The sequence below is a fragment of the Balaenoptera musculus genome, chromosome 7 (assembly GCF_009873245.2).
Source record: "Balaenoptera musculus isolate JJ_BM4_2016_0621 chromosome 7, mBalMus1.pri.v3, whole genome shotgun sequence".
Taxonomy (NCBI): domain Eukaryota; kingdom Metazoa; phylum Chordata; class Mammalia; order Artiodactyla; family Balaenopteridae; genus Balaenoptera; species Balaenoptera musculus.
The window spans coordinates 108915132-108937152 of record NC_045791.1 but is presented as its reverse complement, the minus strand read 5'-3'; the positions used below and the strand labels follow the sequence as shown (position 1 = coordinate 108937152).

The 22021-nt window shown below is 53.9% G+C and overlaps 2 protein-coding genes across 3 annotated transcripts in view; both read left to right on the top strand.

Annotated features, from left to right (window-relative positions):
• The window catches only part of ASB18 (ankyrin repeat and SOCS box containing 18), a 64475-nt gene extending 62794 nt beyond the window's left edge, over positions 1-1681 (top strand). The window contains exon 6 of the mRNA XM_036858987.1: positions 341-1681. Coding sequence (XP_036714882.1) covers positions 341-526 — 186 coding nt within the window. The 3' untranslated portion in view covers positions 527-1681. The remainder of the gene's footprint in view (positions 1-340) is intronic.
• A 16734-nt stretch (positions 1682-18415) lies between these two features.
• On the top strand, positions 18416-21252 carry GBX2 (gastrulation brain homeobox 2). 2 transcript variants are annotated; one of them, XM_036858986.1, is made up of 3 exons: positions 18416-19071; positions 19374-19394; positions 20097-20336. In XM_036858986.1, the coding sequence occupies exons 1-3, from the start codon at positions 18545-18547 to the stop codon at positions 20203-20205; spliced, it is 657 nt and encodes a 218-aa protein (XP_036714881.1). In that variant the 5' UTR covers positions 18416-18544; the 3' UTR covers positions 20206-20336. The 2 variants fall into 2 exon arrangements, with proteins under 2 accessions (XP_036714881.1, XP_036714880.1); XM_036858985.1 differs by lacking the exon at positions 19374-19394 and having other exon boundaries at positions 18416-19067; positions 20097-21252.
• The last annotated feature ends 769 nt before the right edge of the window (positions 21253-22021 follow it).

The window sequence follows — 22021 nt, the reverse complement described above, 5'->3', positions numbered from 1 at the left end:
AACTTTTTTTTCTAGAAAATGTCCCCTCATGTTTCATTGACTTGAGTCCTGTGCAGATTACTGAACAACAAAGTGTGCTCTACAGAGGGGGTGGGCAGAGGGGAATTCTAGGAGGTTACCCATAGTGTCTGAAGTCACCCAAAGCAGACTTCCCTCTGACTGGGCAGGAGCTGCACTTTAGAAAAGTATCCGGACCCTCTCGGGGAGGGTTGTAGTGCATCAGTAGCCATGAAAGGATCACCTGGGAAGTGAAAGCATGCACACCTCTCTCACTGGGCTGGGAGAGAGACATGTGTCGGTTCCATGTGCCCAGACTGACGTCCCCCCGCCTTCCTTTCAGGTGCACCAGCCTTTCTACGAGTCCCTCTTTGCCTTGGCCTACACCCCACGCTGTCTGCAGCATCTCTGCCGCTGTGCCATTCGGAAACTGTTTGGCAGAAAGTGCTTTTACCTCGTGCCCCAGTTGCCCTTGCCGAAGTCCCTGCAAAATTACCTTCTTCTGGAGCCAGAGGGGGTTTTGCACTGAAACTCAGAGATTTGGACCAAGACACCTGTGCTCGTCTGTGGAGGCTCCGGGGTTAGGAGGGGCCCTGGATGGCACTTGGCACTCACCCTGTGCACAGACCTCACCCAGCTTCAGCTTCACCTGGGAGTGGAATTGGCAGTAAAGGCCCTTTCTGCCTCTCAGGGTTGCTCGTAAGGACTGAAGCTGTGAATAGCGTAGTACTTGTATCAGAAAGTACCTTTCAACAGAGGTTGAACTAAAAGGTGTACGTATTTTTCCAAGGTCTGTCTCCCGCCCACAATGCGTTAGCAGCGTTCAAGCTGCACCCCGCCCCCCCCCCCCCCACCGGCCTTCAGACCCTCTGCCTCAAGGGGAACATCCCACCCCTCCTAGTGCTTAGCCCCTCGGAAAGACTCTGTCCCCCAAACATGACAGACGGATACACTGAGCGAGGACACTGGCTTCCGTGACGAGAGCCCCTGCCCAGAAGCCCACTGGTGCTTCCCAGCGCGTCACAATCCAGAGCCCCTAGAAGGACATCAGAGGGGCCGTGAGCCAGACATTCTGATCCTATGCGAGTCTTCTGTCCGACAGCCTTACCAAACCCCAGCTGATCCAGCTGTGGGGAACAGTCCAGGAAGCCAGATGCCAGGGCTAGACACAGGTTCGTGGAGGTTGCCATCAGCTCAGCCCCAGCATCCAGAATAGGAGAGCCTCCTTAAAGGTCTAGGACTGTATTAACCGTGTCTTTTATTTTCTATATTCTGGTGCTTCGACATCTGGGGCCTTTCGGACCCTGGAGGGACTGCCCCTCCCAGGGTTAGCCAACTCCTAGAGATAGTAAACGACATGCCCCCAGGCGTCCTTTTCAAATACAACTCAACCAACCCAGAGTTCACTCCCCTACCACCGCCCTCGAGCTCCAGCCACTACCCCTGCGGAGCCAGTGCCAGACAACCAAGGCCAGTCCCTCTGCCCTGGAGCACACTGCAGTCGTTCGGACTAGCCAGTCCTACGCCTGTGTATCCTGCCTCGCCTATCCTTTCCATGGAAACCACAATAAAGGCTCTTGCCCATGTCCCCTCCCCCCACTTCCTGATCAACCCCGGTGCTTCCCCGTGTGGTGTGACCCTTCTCTTGGGAATGGTGACTAATAAACTATCTCTTCATTGATAACTGTCTCCCAATCTGTTGGCTTCACTAGACCTCACATTTTCTATTAAAAACCATCTTTTAAAACAAGGAGTCTTTATTTTCATCCTCTGAGGATAAGCAGGGGCTCCACTTTTTCCAGTTTGAGCCAGTGCAAGGTGCAGCTGGGACGAACCTCAGGAGGGCGGGCACGCCATCCCACTGTTTGCAGTGTGGAAGGGGGGGTCCCACACCCCAGTAGATAACTGCAGTCTAAGGTGGGATGCTGTGTCTGTGAGCGAAGCCCACTGTGGAGGGAGGTGAAAAGAATGAGGGTGGGCGTCACGAAAGGAGTAGACCGGCTGAGCCTTGGTGGATGGTCAGATTTTAACACAGCGGGTCAGGCCAAGGGAGGGATAGGACAGCATCCCCCTTCAGCTGACCCACCCACATCCTGCCCTTCGAGACTGACATCTCAGCCAAACTATGTAAACACGGTTCAAGATCCCACACACCCTCACCCCAGGCAGATGGCTCTCCCCAAGCCCCTCCCACGTAGACATTCAGGAGCTGCCCCTGGATCAAAAGGAAAACTTGAACAAAGGCAGGGGTGCAGGAAAGTGCACACACCATGGAGGAACGGTGATTCATCCGCCTGGAGGGGAGGGTCCCTATGCTTTGGCCACTGGAAGGAGGCCAGTCGGGAGGGTCTTGGCTTCCAGATGAAGGATTCTGAACTTCGTTTCACAGGCTTTGAGGAGCCACAGGGCAGGTGAGCAGATGTGACCCCGGGGGACTCTAGGAAGTCACTTCGTCCTGGAAAGGGATGCAGCACACCAGAGGGCGGGTAGGAACCCATGGTGACACCCCAGAGGTGGGGCTTCAGATCCAGGCTGCTCCACTGAGCAAGGAGAACAGTTACAGTTATCTAACCGATCGGCTGCAGTTTGCCCAGCTGGGAAGTGAAAGCATGCACACCTCTCTCACTGGGCTGGGACTCGGTGAGATAACTCGTGAGGGCAGCAGGCTTCTCCAGTCTGAAGGGGTCTTGCTGAAAGGCAGATTCTGACACTGGCATCTGGGGCGGGGCCCCAGATTCTGTGGGTCGGCCAACTTTAACGTTGCTGACGAGCTTGGGTGACGCCCCTGCCCCTGGATGGTCCTACTGAGAGCAGAGTGCAAAGCCCTAGGCCCAGAGGCGGCCCAGAGAGGGAAAGCAATAAATGGTTCCTTCTCTTATTATGATTGTTTGATTATTAGGAGAAGAAAATAGCCTAATATTGGGATAAAGACTGTAAAAATGGAAAAGCAAAGCAACGTTATTTATGAGAAAAATGAGAAAGGCGGAAACAGTAAGAAATGCCGGGCTTCCCTGCTGGCGCAGTGGTTGGGAGTCTGCCTGCCAATGCAGGGGACACGGGTTCGAGCCCTGGTCTGGGAGGATCCCGCATGCCGCGGAGCAATTGGGCCCGTGAGCCACAACTACTGAGCCTGCGCGTCTGGAGCCTGTGCTCCGCAACAAGAGGCCGCGATAATGAGAGGCCTGCGCACCGTGGTGAAGAGTGGCCCCCACTTGCCGCAACTAGAGAAAGCCCTCGCACAGAAACGAAGACCGAACACAGCCAAAAAAAAAAAAAAAAATAAAAATAAAAAAAAAAAAAAAAGAAATGCAGCCCCAGCAGCTCCTAAGGAGCCCTGTCCTCACGGGATTTTGCAAACGAGAATCTGAGTGAGCCTGCGGCCTGACTCAGCCTGTTCTTCAGCCTCCCCTCTCCACCCCCGCTCCTCCTTAGAAAACAGGTTGTATTTCTGAATGCACTAAATTTTAAATATGTTTTGGAGTCCCGGAACAAAGTAGGACTCTTTTAAAACACATTGACTTTAAATTTCTAAAAATCTGATGAATAATGACCAATTATTACATTTTTCAAAAACATGTTTTTCCCCGAATTACAGCTTAAAAACAACATGATTCTCAGAGTGAGCCCCAGACATCTCCCCATAGCTGCCGAAATTCCACCACTGTGGAATTCTTATTCATTATTTCACTCCCCCAAGAATTTTCTTTTAAAAATCAGATGCTCCCAGGTAGAGCTAATCCATGAAGTTCCTTGGGGATAAACCATTCACTCATCCGTTCAGTCATTTGTTCATTCCTTTAACCAACCCTGCCCGAGCCTGCTGGGGGTGGAGCCCAGGGCTTAGGGCTCAGGACCCACCATTAACAAGACAGGCTCCTAGTGGAGCTCACAGCCAAGCCAAGAAGGCCAACTTGTTAGCAAGGCTGTTGGAGAGACTTGGGCACATCAGGGGAGGTGTGGAGAGAAAGGGCCCCTTTCTCCACTTTCTCTCTGGCTTCACCTCTGCATCGAATGAGGGCCCCTGTTCCCAAGGCAGGTGGCAGTGTGGGCAGTTTGCAGCCTCCCTCACCAACACACGCATCGTGACACACTCACGTGACATCCCCGATGAGCACCCACTCCGCCCTCCCCCGCCGGCCAATACCATATGCGGTGGGTCCAGTACCTCCGGTATAGTTGGTCAACATGGACCCATGTGCAACAGAAACAGAGCAATGAACAGGGCTTCTAAAGATGTCAGGAAGTCCTTTACCCTGCCCCCAACTCAGGTACGTGACTGCTGCACAGAAAAATAGGAAATAAACTGGCACTAGAAATTAGTTCTGAATCACCCGGGTTCTAGTGGCCCCAGATGTGCTGAAAACGATTCCTGATGTATGGTCATGAGTGCATGGGACAAAAATGGCAAGTATGGTGGTTTGGGGGTTATCTTAACCATCAAATGGGATGGAATTCATTCCTAGTTTTTCAGAATTTAATTACTGCTAGCAATTTGCTTTGTTAAGCAAAAAATAAAATAACTGAAAAAATTTGTGGTATTGATGACTGTCTAGCTCTGCCCTATGGGTCATGTGGCAGGAAGTTCTAAAATGAAGGGGACTTGCATAATTCACATAGAAAGAAAGAGGAGGAGGGGAGAAGGGAAGAGAGGAAAGAAGAGAGGAGAGGGAGAGAGAAGGAAGGGAAGGACAAGACTAAGAGAAGGACGAGAGGAAGGAGGGAGGGAGAAAAGGTAGGAAGGAGGGAGAGAAGTAAGTTAGCTGAGAAAAACATCCAAAACCACATTCTGCTTTGCAGCTAGAATTATCTTGTCTGTCTTCTTTTCCAGTGAACAAAACATACCCTGGTATTTCTTTTATTAAAGAGTAAAAGTGTTTTCCATTCTTAAACAGCTCATATTAAACATCATTATTTTTCTCTCTGAGTATATTACATAAACTCAATTCCATAAGACCTAAACTTTTTAAATTTTAAATTTAGTGTTTAATGATGCATTCACATGGTTCAAAATTCAGAAGGTAATAAAAGAGTAGATGATGTTTCCACTAAAAAGGAAAAAGATGGCAGAGGAATATTTTCCCTCAAACTTTGAGTATCTTTGACTATACACTGTCATCGGACCACGGAGAATTCAAAAATACACACATGAGGTTCTCTGCCAACAATGGTCCTGAGAAGTTTCACCCCTTTCCATCCCGACCATACCCTGGACACGATGAGATGTCCACAGCACAGCTAGATGGCCAGACACAACCCACAGCCCACAGGCAGGCAGGGCACGGACATGGCATGGTGTGATGTGTCATGTTTCAAATTCTGAAGGCGGTATTGGGCTTCTCTTATTAGTGTACTTTAAATCCATTTAATTTTAAGTTACATGACAATCATCCACTCCGCATGTTTGGAAGAAAATCAAAACCACTGACTGTTTAGGAAGCATTTGCTAATCCCAGTAACTGTATGTAATCACCACAGTTTCCGTCTCCGAAATAACCCTTACGTTTTCATGTTGATGGGGCAGGCTGTTGAACTTTTGCAAAGAACACTTAACCCTCTACAAAAACGGTATAAAATACAGGCTTGGAGAATGAGCGGGTCTGCTCCAGTGACGGGTCCTGACGCAGACATCTGAGAGAGAGCTTAATCGCCGCAATTGCGGATGTTATTAGCTTGCCAAGTGCTTGTCATCTTTTAAGAGCTGCCCAAGGACCAAGTGATAAACCAGGAATATTGCATCTTTTATTCCATTATTTCAAGAATAAATTATTCCTTAGTCAAATTTTCTATGTGCACTTGGGATATTCAGGGGTCCCAAAGTTTCAACTAGGATCAAGGTCACGTCTTATTTTTGGCTTTCAGTCGGCTTTTCAAACTCCAGGGTTTGTCTTGAAATTGCCAGTATCGGTCTGATTTAAAACAAAAATTAATCTCATTAAATTGCTAAAAAATAAGCCTGAATGAGGTCAATTCCTAGAGCCCAGCGGGAGGATCCCAGCGTTGAAACTTATTTTCATGGAGTCCTGCAGGTGGCGCCATAAGCAAACGGTCTTACCCGGCCCACCAACCGGCTCTCCCCAGAATCAGAAGAAAACAAGATTTTAGCTCACATGATAAAGGGGAGAAGAGTATAGGAAAACTATAGAATCGTGACATATCATATAGAATTATGTTGCTATAATTTTAAAAATCCGTAATTAAAATATTGATTATGGGTTTGCCTACTTCCTTTGTATTAAGTATGCACGTTTTACAGGCAATGTGTTTATAAATAAATATAATTTTAAGTTGTCTCTTTTATGATGCCATAATGACAGCCCAAAACTCATTTATGTGTTCATCGTGTTCTTTAACAAAATTATACATTCACCATTGCAATGTAACTAGCTGGGTTTTCAGCCTTCATCTAATCTTCCAGAATGGCTTTTCTGCAGTCCTAACACTCTGCTTAATCACTCCAATAAAAAGAGTAGATTTCTTTGTAATGCAATTTGTAAGCAATAAACATGATTGAGAATGCAGTGTTTGCTGTCGACTATGTTTAATGCAGGGTTTTAATTCGGTGTGTAATTATTCATTTGGTAGGCACTTTTCCCATTCACATATCTTTTCCCTGCTCTGAAAAAAGTTGGTAAGTTGGGGAAACATTGGGGAAACAGGATTTTCTAGTACTTTGTGCAAGCTGGAGTTTGATGCACATGTTATGGAAAAAGAACATTTTTTTATCTGCTAAAAACAGGAGGTCACATTAACTCCTAGTACAGACACATAAAAATGTGATTATGGGTTCTAAACAGAACGCAGTGGGCTCCTAGTTAACACAATGAGATTTCTAGGAAGTGATGCATAAATTCTTCAAAAATGACACATTTCTCACGTTTCATTCCAATTAAATTACTGAGGCAGCTAACAGCGAGGAGCACAAAGTACGGGGGTAAAATGAGGGTTTTCTTCTTGTAACTGTATCTCTGTGAAAGTATATTTTTATGGGAAGCAGTTAATATTACGCTATTATTTTTCAATTGCGCTGGAAGGGATATCTTGAGCCTTTCTTGTCGAGAGCTCTCCCCGGAAGAGTCGGTTCCTTTGTTTCCTGGGTTTACTAATAAGGAGGGAGAATTGCTCCGCAGGCTACGGCCCCAACCCGAGTCTCTGGAGTGAAAGACCCCAGCCCGAGAGGGGTTCCGGGTGTCAGTCCTCAGGGTCCTAGGGTCGGGCCCAGTAGCTGCCCACGGGCCTACGGCCGCGTGACTCAGATACGCCCGGAGCTCCACTTACAACCTGCGGCGCGGGGCCAGGGGTAAGGGATTGGGGGTCCGCACCCACCCGCGATCCGCTAACACGCGGGGCGGGTCCTCCCGCGCCTGGCCCAGGTCTCTGGATCCTGAGTGCCCCGTGGCCGCGCGGGGGAGGTTCTCCGGGTGGGCCTCGAGGGGGATCTAATGGGGGGGGGGGGAAGACCTGCTAGGCCAGCCCGCCGTGCCCCCCCCCTCCAGGCGAGCCTGGGTGTGTGAGGGTCCAGCCCCGCTCCCAGGGCGACGGGGCTCAGGGCTGCTCCCCCGCAAAGGAGGCCAGAGGAGCGCAAGGCCGCCCGGGGGGAGGCGGGAGGGGGCGTCGGAAGACAAAAGGATGTGAAGCTTTAAATTCAAAAAGATGTTTTTGAAAGCCTCGTCCTGGGGTTTGAAAGGCGCACCGAGGACAGCGGCAGAGCGATCCCAATCAGAAATGCGATTTGAAGTCCTAATGAACTTGATTGCGTGAACATTTATAATCCCCCATGGCCCTAAATGAAATCAGATATAATCAGAAGATACAGGGAAGGGAGTGTTTACAGCCGACGCCGGGCGGCTGCGGGACGGGGAGATACGGCCCCGGTATTGATGTCGAAAATGATGGATAACGCGGGAATGGCAAATATACTATTTGTCTAATGGCTCGGCAATTAAATTCCCCTGTAAATGACCCATGCCTCATTTCATCCTAATCTATGGAATTTTGATTGAATTCGTCAGCTCTAATTGAAAAATACTGCACTTTAATGTCTGCATTGCAGTTTCAGGACGAGAGTGGTTTTAATGAGACAGTGCCCCCCTGACCCGGGAATATTTGAGACTTTTACTCGGAATTTAAAGCCAGAAGATTGCTCAACAGAGCGCTGCGATATCCGCCCCTGTATCCGCGTTCATCTATCTCCAGACGCGGTTTAATAAACGCACTTGGGGATAAATGCGCCCCCGACCCTCGCGCCCACGTGGCAACCAAGGGGCGCCCCCTCCCGGAGATAAGAGTGGAGGGGGCTCGGGGCGGCGCAGCGGGGGGCCAGGGGAGGGGGCCTGTCCCCTTCCCCGCCCCGGTGCCCCGCCACGCCGGCTCCCGGCCCTATCGCTGACCACTGCTGCGACTTCCCGGCCGAACTCAGGCAACCCCCGCCCCCCAGGAGGCGGCCCAGCTGCCTGTGACCCTTGCACGGGGAGATGGGGCCGACTTCCGACGCGCTTTATATGCAAACGACGAGGCGAAGACAGCCCTAAGAAATTAGCTACTTGCCGAAGCATATTTACTAGATTGAAATGAATTAAAGAGAGACATTTTAAGTCGTGCCAACGAGATAATTGGGCCACATTAAACTGGAGGATGTTTGCCCCTTTCCATAAAAAAAGCAAGCCGGGGGTGCGGTAAAATCGCCCCCCACACTTGAAACGAGATCAGGCCCGGCTGCTCAGAGAACGGAAGTCTGGGAGTGCGAGGGAATAGTCCCGGCGGGGACCTTGACGCGGCGACCCTCCAGCCCGGCTCCCGGCTTCGAGGGGCCGATCCCGACCGAGGCCCGCAGGGGGCGCCGTCGAGCCAGGGTCCTGCAGAGAGAGCAGAGTGCTGCCGAGCGGAGAGGGCGGGTCAGCCCTTGGTCCTTGGCTGGCAGCTCGCGTCCCGCCCCCCAGCTTCGTCCACCCGCAGCGTCCCCACGGGGCCGGGATGGGATCGGGATGGGGGCCCTGGGGAGATGGAGTTTGGGGGGAAGCAAGACGTCAAAGTGTTCAGGTTGCCCACCCCCTCCCCAAAGAGGAATGTATTTGAGCTTTGTTCGTTTAGCACATGAACACAGTTTACAGATATTTTCTTTAAAGTAAAATAATCTGAAATGACAGAGAAGTCATCTCCCTGGGCAGGCAGTGCCTAGCGCCCTTCTAATGCTAAACTTGGTGATGAGGACCGACTGCAGAGGGACGCTCCGGGGCCGGCGACTGTCGGAGGCAAGCTGTGCCGACGCAGGGGTGGCGCTTCGGGACCTCTCTCCTCCCGGGGGAGGCCTCGTGTGTCGTTAAATACTGGCCCGCATCCTGATTCATTGGTGGCCGGTGCTTTGTTTTCAGTGCTCAGGAGCCTTGAGATCGGAGGCTGCCTCAAACTGATACTCTCGCTCTGAGCACACAGGGTTGCCGCCCTGGCGGCCCCGCGTCCACCCAGCACCTGCAGCGCTCCGGGGCTGGCGGGCGCGCTTGCAATTTAGAGACCCTCCCGAGCATTCGCTCCGGGCCAGGCGCCCTGCCGCCGCGTGCTACGCGATCTAGTTCAGACCACCCGTGACATAAGCAATCTGTTAATTATCTGCGTTTTAGGAATGCAGTCAGGCCGCTGATGAGACAGAGCCGGCATTCCCGCCCATTACGCGGATGGAAAAACTGAGGCCGGGGTGAACTCAGCGATGCACCCAGGCCCCTCAGGCCCAGGTGTCAGAGGGTTTCTTATCCTTTCCGCTTCTAGGCCCTGCTCAGGAGGAATCAAAGAACTAGGAGAACTTTACATGGAGTTTAAAGAGAGACGATGTGGGTTTTCTATGATCACGTCCAAAATCTGATCGTATATCTTAAGGCCTTGCGCAATCATGCAAGTCTGATTTTTACCCCCTCATTTGTGACAAAGCCTTCTCTTGTAGCCTAGACGTTTATAATGAAAAGAAATTGGGACTTTTTCTTGTGCAGTTGTAGACATGAAAAAGGTAGACTCCCCGGCCCTTCTAATTCCGCAGAAGGGGAGCCCGCTTCGGTCCCCTTGGAACCGCAGAGCCGAAACAGGCCCTAAAGCAGATGCCATTATCCGCATGACACATAGGCGGCACTCTAGATCGCCGAGCGCGCTACACACCCAAGGTGCTTTTCACACTAATATTTTTGAAATTTCAAAGTCTTAAAACTGTTTCCTGCCATTCTCTCATTAATTTATTAATATATAACACTTATTTGACTTCTGTTTACAGATATTAAGTAACCTTGTTAGATTATTAAAATTAAAATATCAATGTGAAATTTGCTTCCACAATAAATTATCCATTTCTTTACATTTTGAAGTATAAATTTCCAAATAACTTACAATATACTGAACGAACTGAATTTTAAGGGTTTGGGGGTAAGAATGAAGTTGAACTTTAAGAAGTCTCTCATCTCTTAAGTCTTTTGGGGTTTTCTTGTTTCGTTTTGTTTGCAGTTTAAGTGGGCCCAAGAGAAACTTGAGGACAGAGGGAAAATTATAACAAGCAAGAGATGAGGTAGCCTCATATGCTCAGGAGGTGAGCTGCGGGGCAGACGGCCTGAAGGAGCCCACTCACTGAGCCTTCGCCTCTGCCCTGCTATGGGGTCTGTGACTGTCCTGCTATGGGGTCTGTGCCCTGCTATGGGGTCTGTGGCTGCTCTGCTGTGACCTGGTCAGAGCAGGCAAGGGACACCCAAGGGAGTCTTCAGAAGCAGCCTCGGAGCCCCTCTGCTGGTGTCAGTGGCAATGTCCCCTGCAGGTGAAAATCACCTCAGGACAGCTCACCTCAGTACATGGGTGTGAAGGAGCTATGAGAATAACCTCCCCTCCCAGGGGTGTCATCGTGCAGAATAAAGACTAGATACCGAGACATGAGCAGCCTTTCTTTAATGCTCTGCTCGTCGCTCAGAAACAAAACAAAACACTCTCTCAACAAACCCACACACACAAGGGGCAACATGGCCCGTGCAAAATATTTTCATTTCCTACAAAACCCAGAAATGTCCCCTAGGGAGGTGTGGGGACAGCATTCTAAAGTTTTCGGGGTTTTTCCCACTGTGTCTCAAAGAACTGCGCTCCTCATTCCCTCATTTCCCTGTCTGGTTGCATATGCTCAAGCAGGTTGGTCCCTAAATGAAAACACATGGGGAGGGGCGGTATTAAGTTCTGCTCTCTATCCTGGTTCTTGGTTCCTTCTTTCTCTAAAGTTTGGGGACTTCAGGCTGCACCCACAAGGGAGATACAATTGTTGGTAGCAAACTTATGCAAATTGAGCCTTCTGTATATTTTCAGATGATAAATGGAGGAAATTCAAAGAAATTCTTTTGCTTCGGAGGCCTAGGAGATCAGCATTTCCAATTATTTCTGCAGTCACCACCAAGGAGGGGTTGTATATTGGGGGACATGAGGCGGCAGGTTTTAGAGGTTTGTTTAGAGACCTACAAACAAGGATTCCCTCCTCCTGGTATGATTCCAACCTTCTCAGGCAGTGACGAGGAGCAATGAGGACAGTGGGTGTGTATGATCGAACCAGGGAACAGTGTGGATTGTCCCAGCTTGGCAAACACAGATGCCCAGAAAGCTGGCTCACCCCCTTGTGGCCCATGACTTACACCCACCCTCAGGTCAGTGAGCAAAGAAGCCTGGGGAGGTGAGGGCTCAAGGAGTCTGAGTGTCGAGGAAGGGGGAGTTGAGTCCTGTGGCCAGCCTCTACTGACTGTCCTTTGCATGGGCTCTGGTTCTTGGTGGCTTTCAAGCCCCTCATACAAGAAGTCAAAGATCTACACTGGAATTTTCCTCCAATGTGGAATGGGTCCACCCCAGTGGTTTGGGGGTAAGCACTCTTCTCTTCCATGCTTCTGTAAGTTGGGTGCCCTATTATAAGTGAAGTGTTCCTGGTTACCTTTTCAAGTGGCTTCCACATCTACAGTTAGTTCCATTTAATGGTTGATTATAATAGAACGGCTCTCTCCCCACCTCCATCAGCCCACACCGGCTCCTGTCCTCCCATGGGAAACATCTGTCATTTAAGTCAATCCTCCCCTGAGAGTCAGAGCCGTCCTCTGGGAAAACCTCGTGGAGCTGGGTTGGTCAGTTACAGACATACCTACCCTTGAGGTTCCCGGATGAGCTTATTGATAAGCGAACTTTTTACGATGACCTTTCCCCCAGAAATCCACGGGAGGGATTCGTTAGGAGGAACAGAGGCCGTCCCAATTCTCCCTCCACATTTAGCCAACATCTCTCCCCTCTGTTTACACCCAGTGCCCTGCCCTGTCCGGTGACATCCTTTCTGGCTCACAGTTTCTTAATCGGAGGGGGCAGTAACCAGAGGAAATGCGGGCCCTGCTTTGCAAGCATCTCTGGAGAAAGGAGAAACGCAGTTCCGCCTGGGAGCACCTCTGCTTTTTATCGGTCCCCGTAGAAGCTGAAGTCGGAGCTGCGCCCTTGATTGTGGTGGCAGTTGATCCGAACACTCTCTCGCTTCCTCCAGTGTGGTTCCCAAAGGGTTAAATGGATGAACTCTAGGTAAACCTCGTCCTCTTTAACAGACAACAGCCCTGCAGGGGGTCGGGGCCATCGAGGGGTGGCTGCTGGGGCCGTGGTTTGCGAGGGCCCAGGAGTCCCCAGAGGCTCCAGCCTGAGTCCCTTGGCGGGCTCTCCCGGGCCACGCGGTCTCCTCCCGAGAGCTGGAAGCTGGGAGGGCGCACTGCTGAGCCCCGGCCATCGGTCGCTTCCTACTTCCGCATCCACTGGACGCCGGCTGTGTCTGGCCCCGGACCGTCACAGTGTGTCCGGCGCCTTCCGGATAAGGCGGGCGGGATGGGACGGGGGTGGGGGGACAGTAGCTGACCCGGGCGTTCCAGGAGGGTTGCCAGTACGGCGGTTCCCAAGGCCCCCGGCTCAGGCTTGGCGCACCCCTCACCCCTCGGTGCTCCCTGCCCGCCTCCCGGGCCGCCGTTTACGCGGCCCCGGGATTAGCATCTCTGTGAAGTCCCGCAAACAATGCCCGCTGTGCGGGGAGATGAAAGTCGGGCGCCGGGTAGCGGGGCGCGTTTGAAGTCCCCGAAAGGTGGGGCCGCGGGAATCCGAGGGGGCAGATGCGTAGAGATAAAGGCAGGTGAGAAGTGCCGCGCGGCCTGCGCCTCCCTCCCCGGCGCTCCCGGGCCTGCGGTTCGTGAACTCGCGCGGCCTCCCAGACGCGCGGCCAGAGCCAGCCCCGCGGGAAGCATGCGGGCGCTACTCCCCCGGCGGCCAGGCCCTCGCCCGAGGCCTCGGCCCCGCAACTACAGCCCTCGGGCCGGCTCCCGGCCTGGCCTCCGCCCGATGCTTCTTCCTCCCAGCCTGGGAGCTCCGGGGTGGACGGGCTCAGTCCCCGCTGAGGATCCGCTTTGCCGGGGCTGGGTGCTCCCGGGGAGATGCGTGGTGAGCGCGGGCGCGGGGCTTCCAGGAAGAAGGTGTCAGGCGATCCAAAACCCCCAGTGCTCACGAACTCCCCACTCCAAGCTCCGGGGCTATTCTGAAAAGGAACTAGGACCCCTCCCTGCGCCCTTGGACGTCTGGACCCCGGCTCTGGAGCCGAGGCCCGCGTGGGGTGCGGGGGAACCTCGAGCTCCACGCGCTCGCAGCTGGCGTCTGGGTGCGCCGTCGGCGCGTCCGCGCCCGCAGTCTCGCGGCTCCCGGGAGGTGCAGGACCTCCCCGCCCTGGTCCCCAGATCCCACCAGGGCTCGGCTTCGCGGGCCACGCGGCCGTGGCTCCGCCTGTTCCTCCGCGCTGGGGTGGGGAGGGCAGCGCAGGTGTGAGGGTCACGTTTCCCCGACTGCAGTCCTGCGGGGAACAATTTCCAACTTCTCCAAGGAAATGCAAAAAAAAAAAAAAACTCTTCACGTTTCTGGTTTGCGGTTTTGTTTCTGCTATTTTGAGGGTGGGCGACAAAAAGCAAAACTTTCTACAGAAGAATGTCGCAGCACACACGGTGCTGCAAAGTGTTTCTTCTTCAGGGCGCTTTAGAAAACCCCCCTGGTCCTGCTTTCTGCACGGCCAAGGAGCAGAATAATGAAACCAAAGACTTTTATTTTATAAACCACTTGATCTTTGCTTGGGAAACTCTATTAATTGAATGGGTTTGCCTTTTTTGCCAGTCCCCTTTATCATTATTTATGGGCTTTAAATTGTTTAAAGTTCCCTTGACGTTCAATTTACAAGTTTGGGGACTTTTTTTGTTCTGCCTTTTGTCCTGGAGAAAGACATCGTGTTGGAAGTGCTTTGAAAAGCCAAACATGAGAGGTTGGCAATGAAAGGGAAGCGGGCGAGATCCCTTTTAATTCCGTTCTGTTGGTGAATGGCTCTTTTACATAATTGCAGGAGCTATTTCAAAGCCAGCCAAGGGCTGACTTCACTTAGAACCACATGGAGTCTATTTTGGGCTTTCAGATTTAAAAAAAAAAAAAAAAATGGCTGAATAAAATAGTTAAAAAAGATGAGGCTTCAATGCTTTCTGCTACTTGCAAATTGGTGTGTCTGATGGGGAATTTTACACAAGCACCCCTTTGTAAGTGCGTCTTGGGCTTGGGAGGGACTGTTCTGGGTTAGCTGGGTGTGAATCCCAATTGCCCTTCCATAAATAAAACCCATCCCAAGCTATTTCCCAACTATTGCCAGGAGCAAGAGCTGCGGCAATGACCTAATGATCAGGCCACTCAAAGTCCCTATAAATAAAAACAACATGGTTGCCCCAGAAACCGGCCTGTAGCCTGGGACTGGGCGGCGGGCCGGAGCACCCGGCCAGCCATGCCCGCGGGTTTCTCCGCACCCACGGAGACCTGGGGCTCCCACGCTGCCTTCTCTCCACGACCACCCGGGACCTCGACCCTGGCGGCATCGTGCAAGCGCACGGTTCGCGGTGCTTCCTTCTCCGGGCTGGACTCGACAGGCCGACACAAGTTTGCTGCATGAATATTCATTTACTTGTGCATTGAGCATTTTACACTCAGCCTCCATACACCTGCGTGCAAAAGCTGACTGGGACAGCCCCGAAGCGTGGCGACAACTTAATTACCATCACATTTACTGACGTCTGATGTTTTAAGTGGCCTAATACGGTCTTGACACCAGCTTGGCACCGGCCGAGGAAAGTGTCCAGGGGCTGGGCCAACTTCATCCCGACTGGAGTTTCCCCGGGGGAAAAAAAGTTCACAGAAGTTAACTGGAGTTGGAGGATGCAAGGTCTCCCTTCGGGTGCATCCTTCGCTCTTCCTCCTCGGAGGGAGGGGACAGGGGACACCTAAGGCAAAGTTGCAAAGGTCTGTGCCGGCTGGTTTTCCCGCGCAGCCTGGGCCGAGCTGAATCACCGAGAGCTCTACAGTTGGAGGGAGTTCCGAGCTAGGCAGGTCGGAATCCGAAGGATGGATAAGCGATGTACCTGTCTCTCGCTGCCCAGAAATCTCTCCGAGGAGCAGTGGAAAAACTCTAAAGGCTTTTATTATCCACTGTCCCCTCGCTCTGAACGCTTTGTAGGTAGCTCAGGTGCCCTGAATGAATCTTGTTAATCACGGCGAAACACAAGGATCCTTTTATGACGCGAACAGTCGTTTGCTAAGCAGTTAAGCATTAGATGAGAAAATATGACTGCACTGCATTCGAGGAAAAGCACACTAGTAAATAAAATTCATATTGATGAGAATTCTCTTAACTCACTAATAAAAGCAGATTAGTACTATAACCCCTGTAGTCAATACTTTCCACGGCAGTTTATGGGTGCAAATGATATGCCACCAAATTATTTCAAGTGTACCTATAATTCAGTGGACCTCAATCTTCTTGCTGAACTTTAAATGTGGAATTATCACCAAAATAATCAAAGGAACCTCTGTCCCTTGGAGGGTAATCAGGGGACGGAAGTCCCTAGAACAACATTTTTACGCCCAAATAGCAAAGTGGATGGCAAATCTGCTTAGGTAAAATGAGTAACAGCTTACACAGACATGCCAGTGTCAAGCAGCGAAGGGACCCGGCTGTATCAACGTAAATCAAGCAGTCGAGCGTTTTTTTTTTTTCTTTATTATTCAAAAAACAAGGTAACCCTGCCCAAGACTGTGTGACTGTAACTATCTCATAATGAGAGGTAGTATTTATTATGCTCATAAAGAAACCAGACTTTTGCCCTGGGCTTCGATTTTTTTTTTTTCTTTTCCTTTTCTTCTTGTGCTTCTTTTGCAGGAGTGGAGAAAGAGGGATAGCGCTTACAGAGCCCACAGACGTCTCCTTCCCCGTGGATCCCAACGGGAATTCATTTCCCCTCTCGCCGCCTAAGCCACCTCGGGGTCTGGGCGTGAAGGGAGAGGAGGCAATACAGGCAGCGTCCTAATGAATTCCTTTCAAACCGCCTGCGGCCGGAGCCATCTATTACTGCGGCCTGGAGTGGGGAAACGCGCTGGAGACGTCTTTGTCCCGGTGGGGGGGCGGGGGGAGGAGGCGAGGAGAGGGAGGGCGGCTGGCGGCGGGGACAGCGAGTTTTCTCAGCCCTCCGGGGCGCCGAGGATGCACCCTCCCCTCACTCCTCCAGGGCCCGTTGGGTGGGCAGTGGGTCCCCGGCCAGACTCCCGGCTGAGGAGGTGGTCCAGGATTAAGACGTCCCCCAGGGGGCCTTCGGGTTAAAGCCAGAGAAAGAAGAAGAGCGAGAAAGAAGAGCTTCAAAGAATCAGGTCGATAAATTCATAAAGATCGATTTATCTTTATCTTCCAATTAAATGTGCTTGTAAGTGATACATAGCACACGTCCAACACGGGCCAACTCCCCAACCACTAGCTCCTTGGCGTGAGCTGATTTTTAATGACCGGCGTAACAGTGCTCTTCTCTCCTCTCCTCCCCAGTCCGGTGCTTGTCGGCCGTTCCGGGCGAACGTCTAGACCCGGGAAGTTGGAGCCGAGGCCCTGGAGGCGCGTGGAAGCCCCGCGCGCGCTGGCGCGCTTGGCACGGTCTGCCCTTGCCACGAAAGGATTCCATTTTAAAAAGGAATACAAGAGCTGAAAGTTTTGTTTTTATCATGGTGAAGGGGATAAGAACATTCCTAACACCCACCCCAACCCCGCCAATTCCCTTACTCCCAAATTCTGGGTTTTTACCATTGTGGAGACAGGGGAAACATCTTGAGGGAATCGGCTGCATCCTGCAGTAGGCAAAGGGGAACCGCGCACCCTCGAGTCCTCGCGCTGGAAACCTGGCGGCGGCGCCGGGGTGAGCGCTCCCTCCGTTCTCAACGTGCTTAATTAGCGCCTATTTACAAAACGCAGCTTTTATTTGCGCAAACATCATAAAGCTTTCATCAGGATAATCTCACGTTATACAAACTGGAGGCACAGCAACTCCCCCCTTCCTCCCCGAGGATGGAGCAGATAAAGGACTCGCTTTATTATCATAATTATCGTGGCTGTTATTTTGGTGCGCGCAGGCAAAGTGTGTAAATAGGTGCGATGATTAAGAATGTCATGAAAAATGAGAAGGGATCGCTCACTGGAGGGCCCAGCTCGGGATGGGGGCATCAGCAGCCTCCCCGCGCCGCCGGGAACGCGGGGGCGCCTCGAGCAACCCGGCGGGTTCCCCGCGGCGGGCAGGGGCTGCTAGCTCCCGGCCGGCACCCTAGGGGCGGACCTGGAGGGGCAGGACCTTGCCCCCAACTCCGGGAGCCTCGCCCGGACCCCGGGTGCAGCAGCAGCACCCAGCAGGTTTGTTCCAAAGCACATACCAAAGAAACAAAACGCCCGCGGTTTAGACGCGGCCGTCGCTAGCCCCGAAAGCCGCCCTCGGAGGCGGCCTCGTTGAGGCTGCCGAGCCCCGAGTTTCGAGACTAGGAGGTGCCAGTGGCCCCTTTCAAGTTTGTGCGGCGCGGGCCAGGCGCACAAGCTCCGGCTCTCCGGGCCGCGCGCTGCGCTCGTGGCGTCCACTGCCTGCTCTCGGCCAGCCCTGGTGGAAGGGGCGGAGCCCCCACTTTCGCCCCGCCCACTCCTAGCGCAGCCAATAGGCGGCGGCTCCCGGCCCCACGTGAGGGGAGCCCGGCCAGGCAGCAGGCAAAATGTGAATGAGAAAGAGGAGCGCGATTTAAAGGTGCTGCTGGCGCCCGCCGAAGACAAGTGCGCCAGCTTCGCGCGCTCCCCAGCGGCCCGCAGGAGGCGACCGACAGCCAGCCAGACAGACGGACGCGCAGACGGCTGCGAGCCCGGGCCGAGGGCCGCGGAAGCGACGCGCGCGGGCTCCGACGGGCAAACGGCGGGCGGCAGCTCCAGAGAGCCCCGCGGGGCCCGGGCGCCCGCTCCACTCCGGGGCGCACGGCCTCACCCGCGCACCGCCCGCACCCGCTCCCGCCAGGCATGCAGCGGGCCCAGGACTGAGGGGTATCTGCTCTCCGGGTCCCGCTCGGCCCCTGCCCGGTGCACCAAGCTGTGCTCCCGGCGCCCGGCGGGCTTCCCGGTGGCGGCGCGGCGCGGGGACTTTTCGCCTCTCGCGGGCCTCCCCCGAGCGCGTCTATGAGCGCAGCGTTCCCGCCGTCGCTGATGATGATGCAGCGCCCGCTGGGGAGTAGTACCGCCTTCAGCATAGACTCGCTGATCGGCACCCCGCCGCAGCCCAGCCCCGGCCATTTCGTCTACACTGGCTACCCTATGTTCATGCCCTACCGGCCGGTGGTGCTGCCGCCGCCGCCGCCGCCGCCGCCCGCGCTGCCCCAGGCCGCGCTGCAGCCGGCGCTGCCGCCCGCGCACCCTCACCACCAGATCCCCAGCCTGCCCACCAGCTTCTGCTCCAGCTTGGCGCAGGGCATGGCGCTCACCTCCACGCTCATGGCCACGCTGCCCGGCGGCTTCTCCGCGTCTCCCCAGCACCAGGAGGCGGCGGCTGCCCGGAAGTTCGCGCCGCAGCCGCTGCCTGGCGGTGGCAACTTCGACAAGGCGGAGGCGCTGCAAGCCGACGCGGAGGACGGCAAAGGCTTCTTGGCCAAGGAGGGCTCGCTGCTTGCCTTCTCCGCGGCCGAGGCTGTGCAGGCGTCGCTCGGTGAGTCGGCGGCGCGCGCGACCCGGGCGGGAGGGCGCGGGGGCGCGCCAGCTCCGTTTTCCCCCGGGGACCGAAGGGGTGAGGCCGAGCCCCCGCCCGCCCCCCGCCCCGGATCCCCCGGCCTGAGGAGCCGGAGGATGCAGCGGAGCTGCGCAGCGGGGCCTCCGGAGGGCATTTAGAGCCACGCAACAAGCTCGGGGGCGGGGGGGCGGTGTGCGCATTCAGAGCCCCGGGCCAGCTGCTGCTCTGAGCGGCAAATTTATCTGCTGGCGAGTTTGGCCGAGTCTTGCACTCCCCCATCTCCAGCGCTGTGACCTGGGATCCCGGGTAGGTTTCAACCTTTAGGGGAGGGGGGTTGGGCTGCGCGTCTTTGCAGGGAGGGTGCCGAAGGGCGTCCAGACCTATTAAACTCCTTTACCGGGCTTGCTGCTTGCCTGGGAGAATCGGATTCCTAGGAGGCTGTGCGTCCCCATGTGTGTGCTGGGGTGTCCGTTGGGAACTTCTTCTAAGGCTACAAAACTTCCCTTTGACCAACATCATCTGTCTCAAAAACCGACATGGTCTGGGATCTGCACCTCCGTGTGCCCTCGCTCTGGCTGCGATGAAATTGAAGTTCACAGAATTTTGGCGGCGGCGCGGAGGGAGGTGGGCGGGCAGGATGAATCGTGAACTCCCCCTCAGTCCTCACCCAGCCCCCACCCCGGGGACAAAGAGGACGCCCTCTTGGGCCTCACGCCTCCTGTTACTTCTGCCTTAAGCTGCGGGAGGCTGGGAGGGTGCAGAGGAGGCCTGGTGGCCCCTTGAGTGATGGTTCTGGGCAAAGGGCCGTCGCCTGTACTGTCTCCTCCTCTCCCTTGAGCTTTCTCACGCCCCCCCCTTCTCTACCCCTCAAAGGCCAGGAAATCACAATGTGTTAATGTCACAGAAAGACAATCCGCTAAGGGGGGAAAATGCCCGAGTGACGGTGGGAAAGGGAAAGGAAGGCCAGTGTGCGAAACGTAATAAAACGCCGTTTGGTTTTGCTTTCAGTCGGGGCTGTCAGAGGGCAAGGGAAAGACGAGTCAAAGGTGGAAGACGACCCGAAGGGCAAGGAGGAGAGTTTCTCGCTGGAGAGCGATCTGGAGTACAGCTCGGATGACAATCTGACTGGCCAGGCGGCTCACAAGGAGGAAGACCCCGGCCACGCGCTGGAGGAGACCCAGCCGAGCGGCGGCGGCGCGGGCAGCACCACGTCCACGGGCAAGAACCGGCGGCGGCGGACTGCCTTCACCAGCGAGCAGCTCCTCGAGCTAGAGAAGGAGTTCCACTGCAAAAAGTACCTCTCGCTGACCGAGCGCTCACAGATCGCGCACGCCCTCAAACTCAGCGAGGTGCAGGTGAAAATCTGGTTCCAGAACCGCCGGGCCAAGTGGAAACGGGTGAAAGCCGGCAATGCCAATTCCAAGACAGGGGAGCCCTCCAGGAACCCCAAGATCGTCGTCCCCATCCCCGTCCACGTCAGCAGGTTCGCCATTAGAAGTCAGCATCAGCAGCTGGAGCAGGCCCGACCCTGAAGGCCCAGGGAGGGCCAGGGCCTGGACCACCGTGGAGAAGCCACAGTGCCAGAGGGAACTCCATGGTGGACTCCACCGTGTTTGAAGCAGAACTCAAAGTCACCCCCCAACTTCGGACATCCCAAGCAAATTGAGAGTATATTCATTAAACAGGCTTGAAAGACTGCTTTTGAAGGGGCTACAGCTACACCTGAAGACACACTAAATATTTATTATACTATCCTACTTTGTACATTAGATATCTATATAGACTGGATCTCAGCTGCTGTATTTTGAAAGTTATGGGACCCAACTACCCAGTAATGTCCTCCAGCCACATTCCAGAAGAGAACAAAACCTCTGCTGTAAACCTGCCACGCATAGCAGCCACTTTTCCATACTTTTCCAAAGGTAAACATCACATGCAAGAACAAACACTGGGGTCTCCACTTATTTTTGTTTCTATTCTGGCTTTTTTAGTTCACTGAAAAGCAGACGTTTTGGGGCAGCCTGGAAATTCGCTTTGCTTTGGTTTTGCCTGGCTTTCTTTCCTGGGGTTGCATATCCTATGAGCCATGTCTGAAGCACGTCTCCGTTGTGTTTAATTTATTTCAATGTAGCTTATTTTCGTATAAGTTATGACATTAAAACAATCTCAGTCTTGTGAATAATAAAAAGGAGAGAGAGAGGGAAAAGACCAATTCTTGGGTCTCATAAGTTTGTCCAGATTTGACTGTTTAGAGGGAACCGCCTGCCGGCGTGTGGCCAGGCAGCTGGTCTGAGACCAGTACTGGATGAACACCCCGTGTCCAGGGCCTCCTCAAGCTGGCCGGACATGAGCCGCATAGCACCTCACCAGGTTTGAAATAGGCCAGCAAGAGCTCCAACTGGGTTATCAACTTGAGCAAACCTAATTTTCACCTTAGAAATCTAACATCTTACCCTCTGCTCAGCCTAACCAGTACCTAGGAGGCTGGCAAACTTTGGCCAGAGGAGGTGGGCGCCGGAGGAGGAGGGAAAGTGAGTGCGGGTATGGGTGGCTTTGCACAAACTCCTGATTCTCTAAATCGACGACAGCCGGGGAGGGAACGCGTTTCCTTACAAACATCCCGGACCCGAAAAGAAGCGGTGCTCGCTCGCGGGGCAGGGCCGAGCACTCATAAATCAGCCTCCGGGCGTGATCTTCCGACAGGAGCAGAAACCCAACTAGCCGAGCTGGGCTTCCCGGCAGCGCTCAGCTCGGAGGCGGAGGCGGGCTCTGAACGCCCGCGGGCCGGGCACCTCCCTCTCCGGGCGGGGTCGGAGCGGGGCGGGACCCGACCACCGCCCCACCCCGAGGAACGCCGGCCAGTTGGGGGGCCGGTCCGCGGGGCTGGGGGTGAGAGCTGGGCACCTCCCCTTCCTCGGGGTGGGGGGCGCGGC

Coding starts and splice junctions, on each gene's coding strand:
- GBX2 (XM_036858985.1), top strand. CDS start 18,545: ATGAGCGCAGCGTTCCCGCCGTCGCTGATGATGATGCAGCGCCCGCTG. Junction 19,068..20,096: donor GGCTGTGCAGGCGTCGCTCG/GTGAGTCGGCGG, acceptor TTTTGCTTTCAG/TCGGGGCTGTCAGAGGGCAA.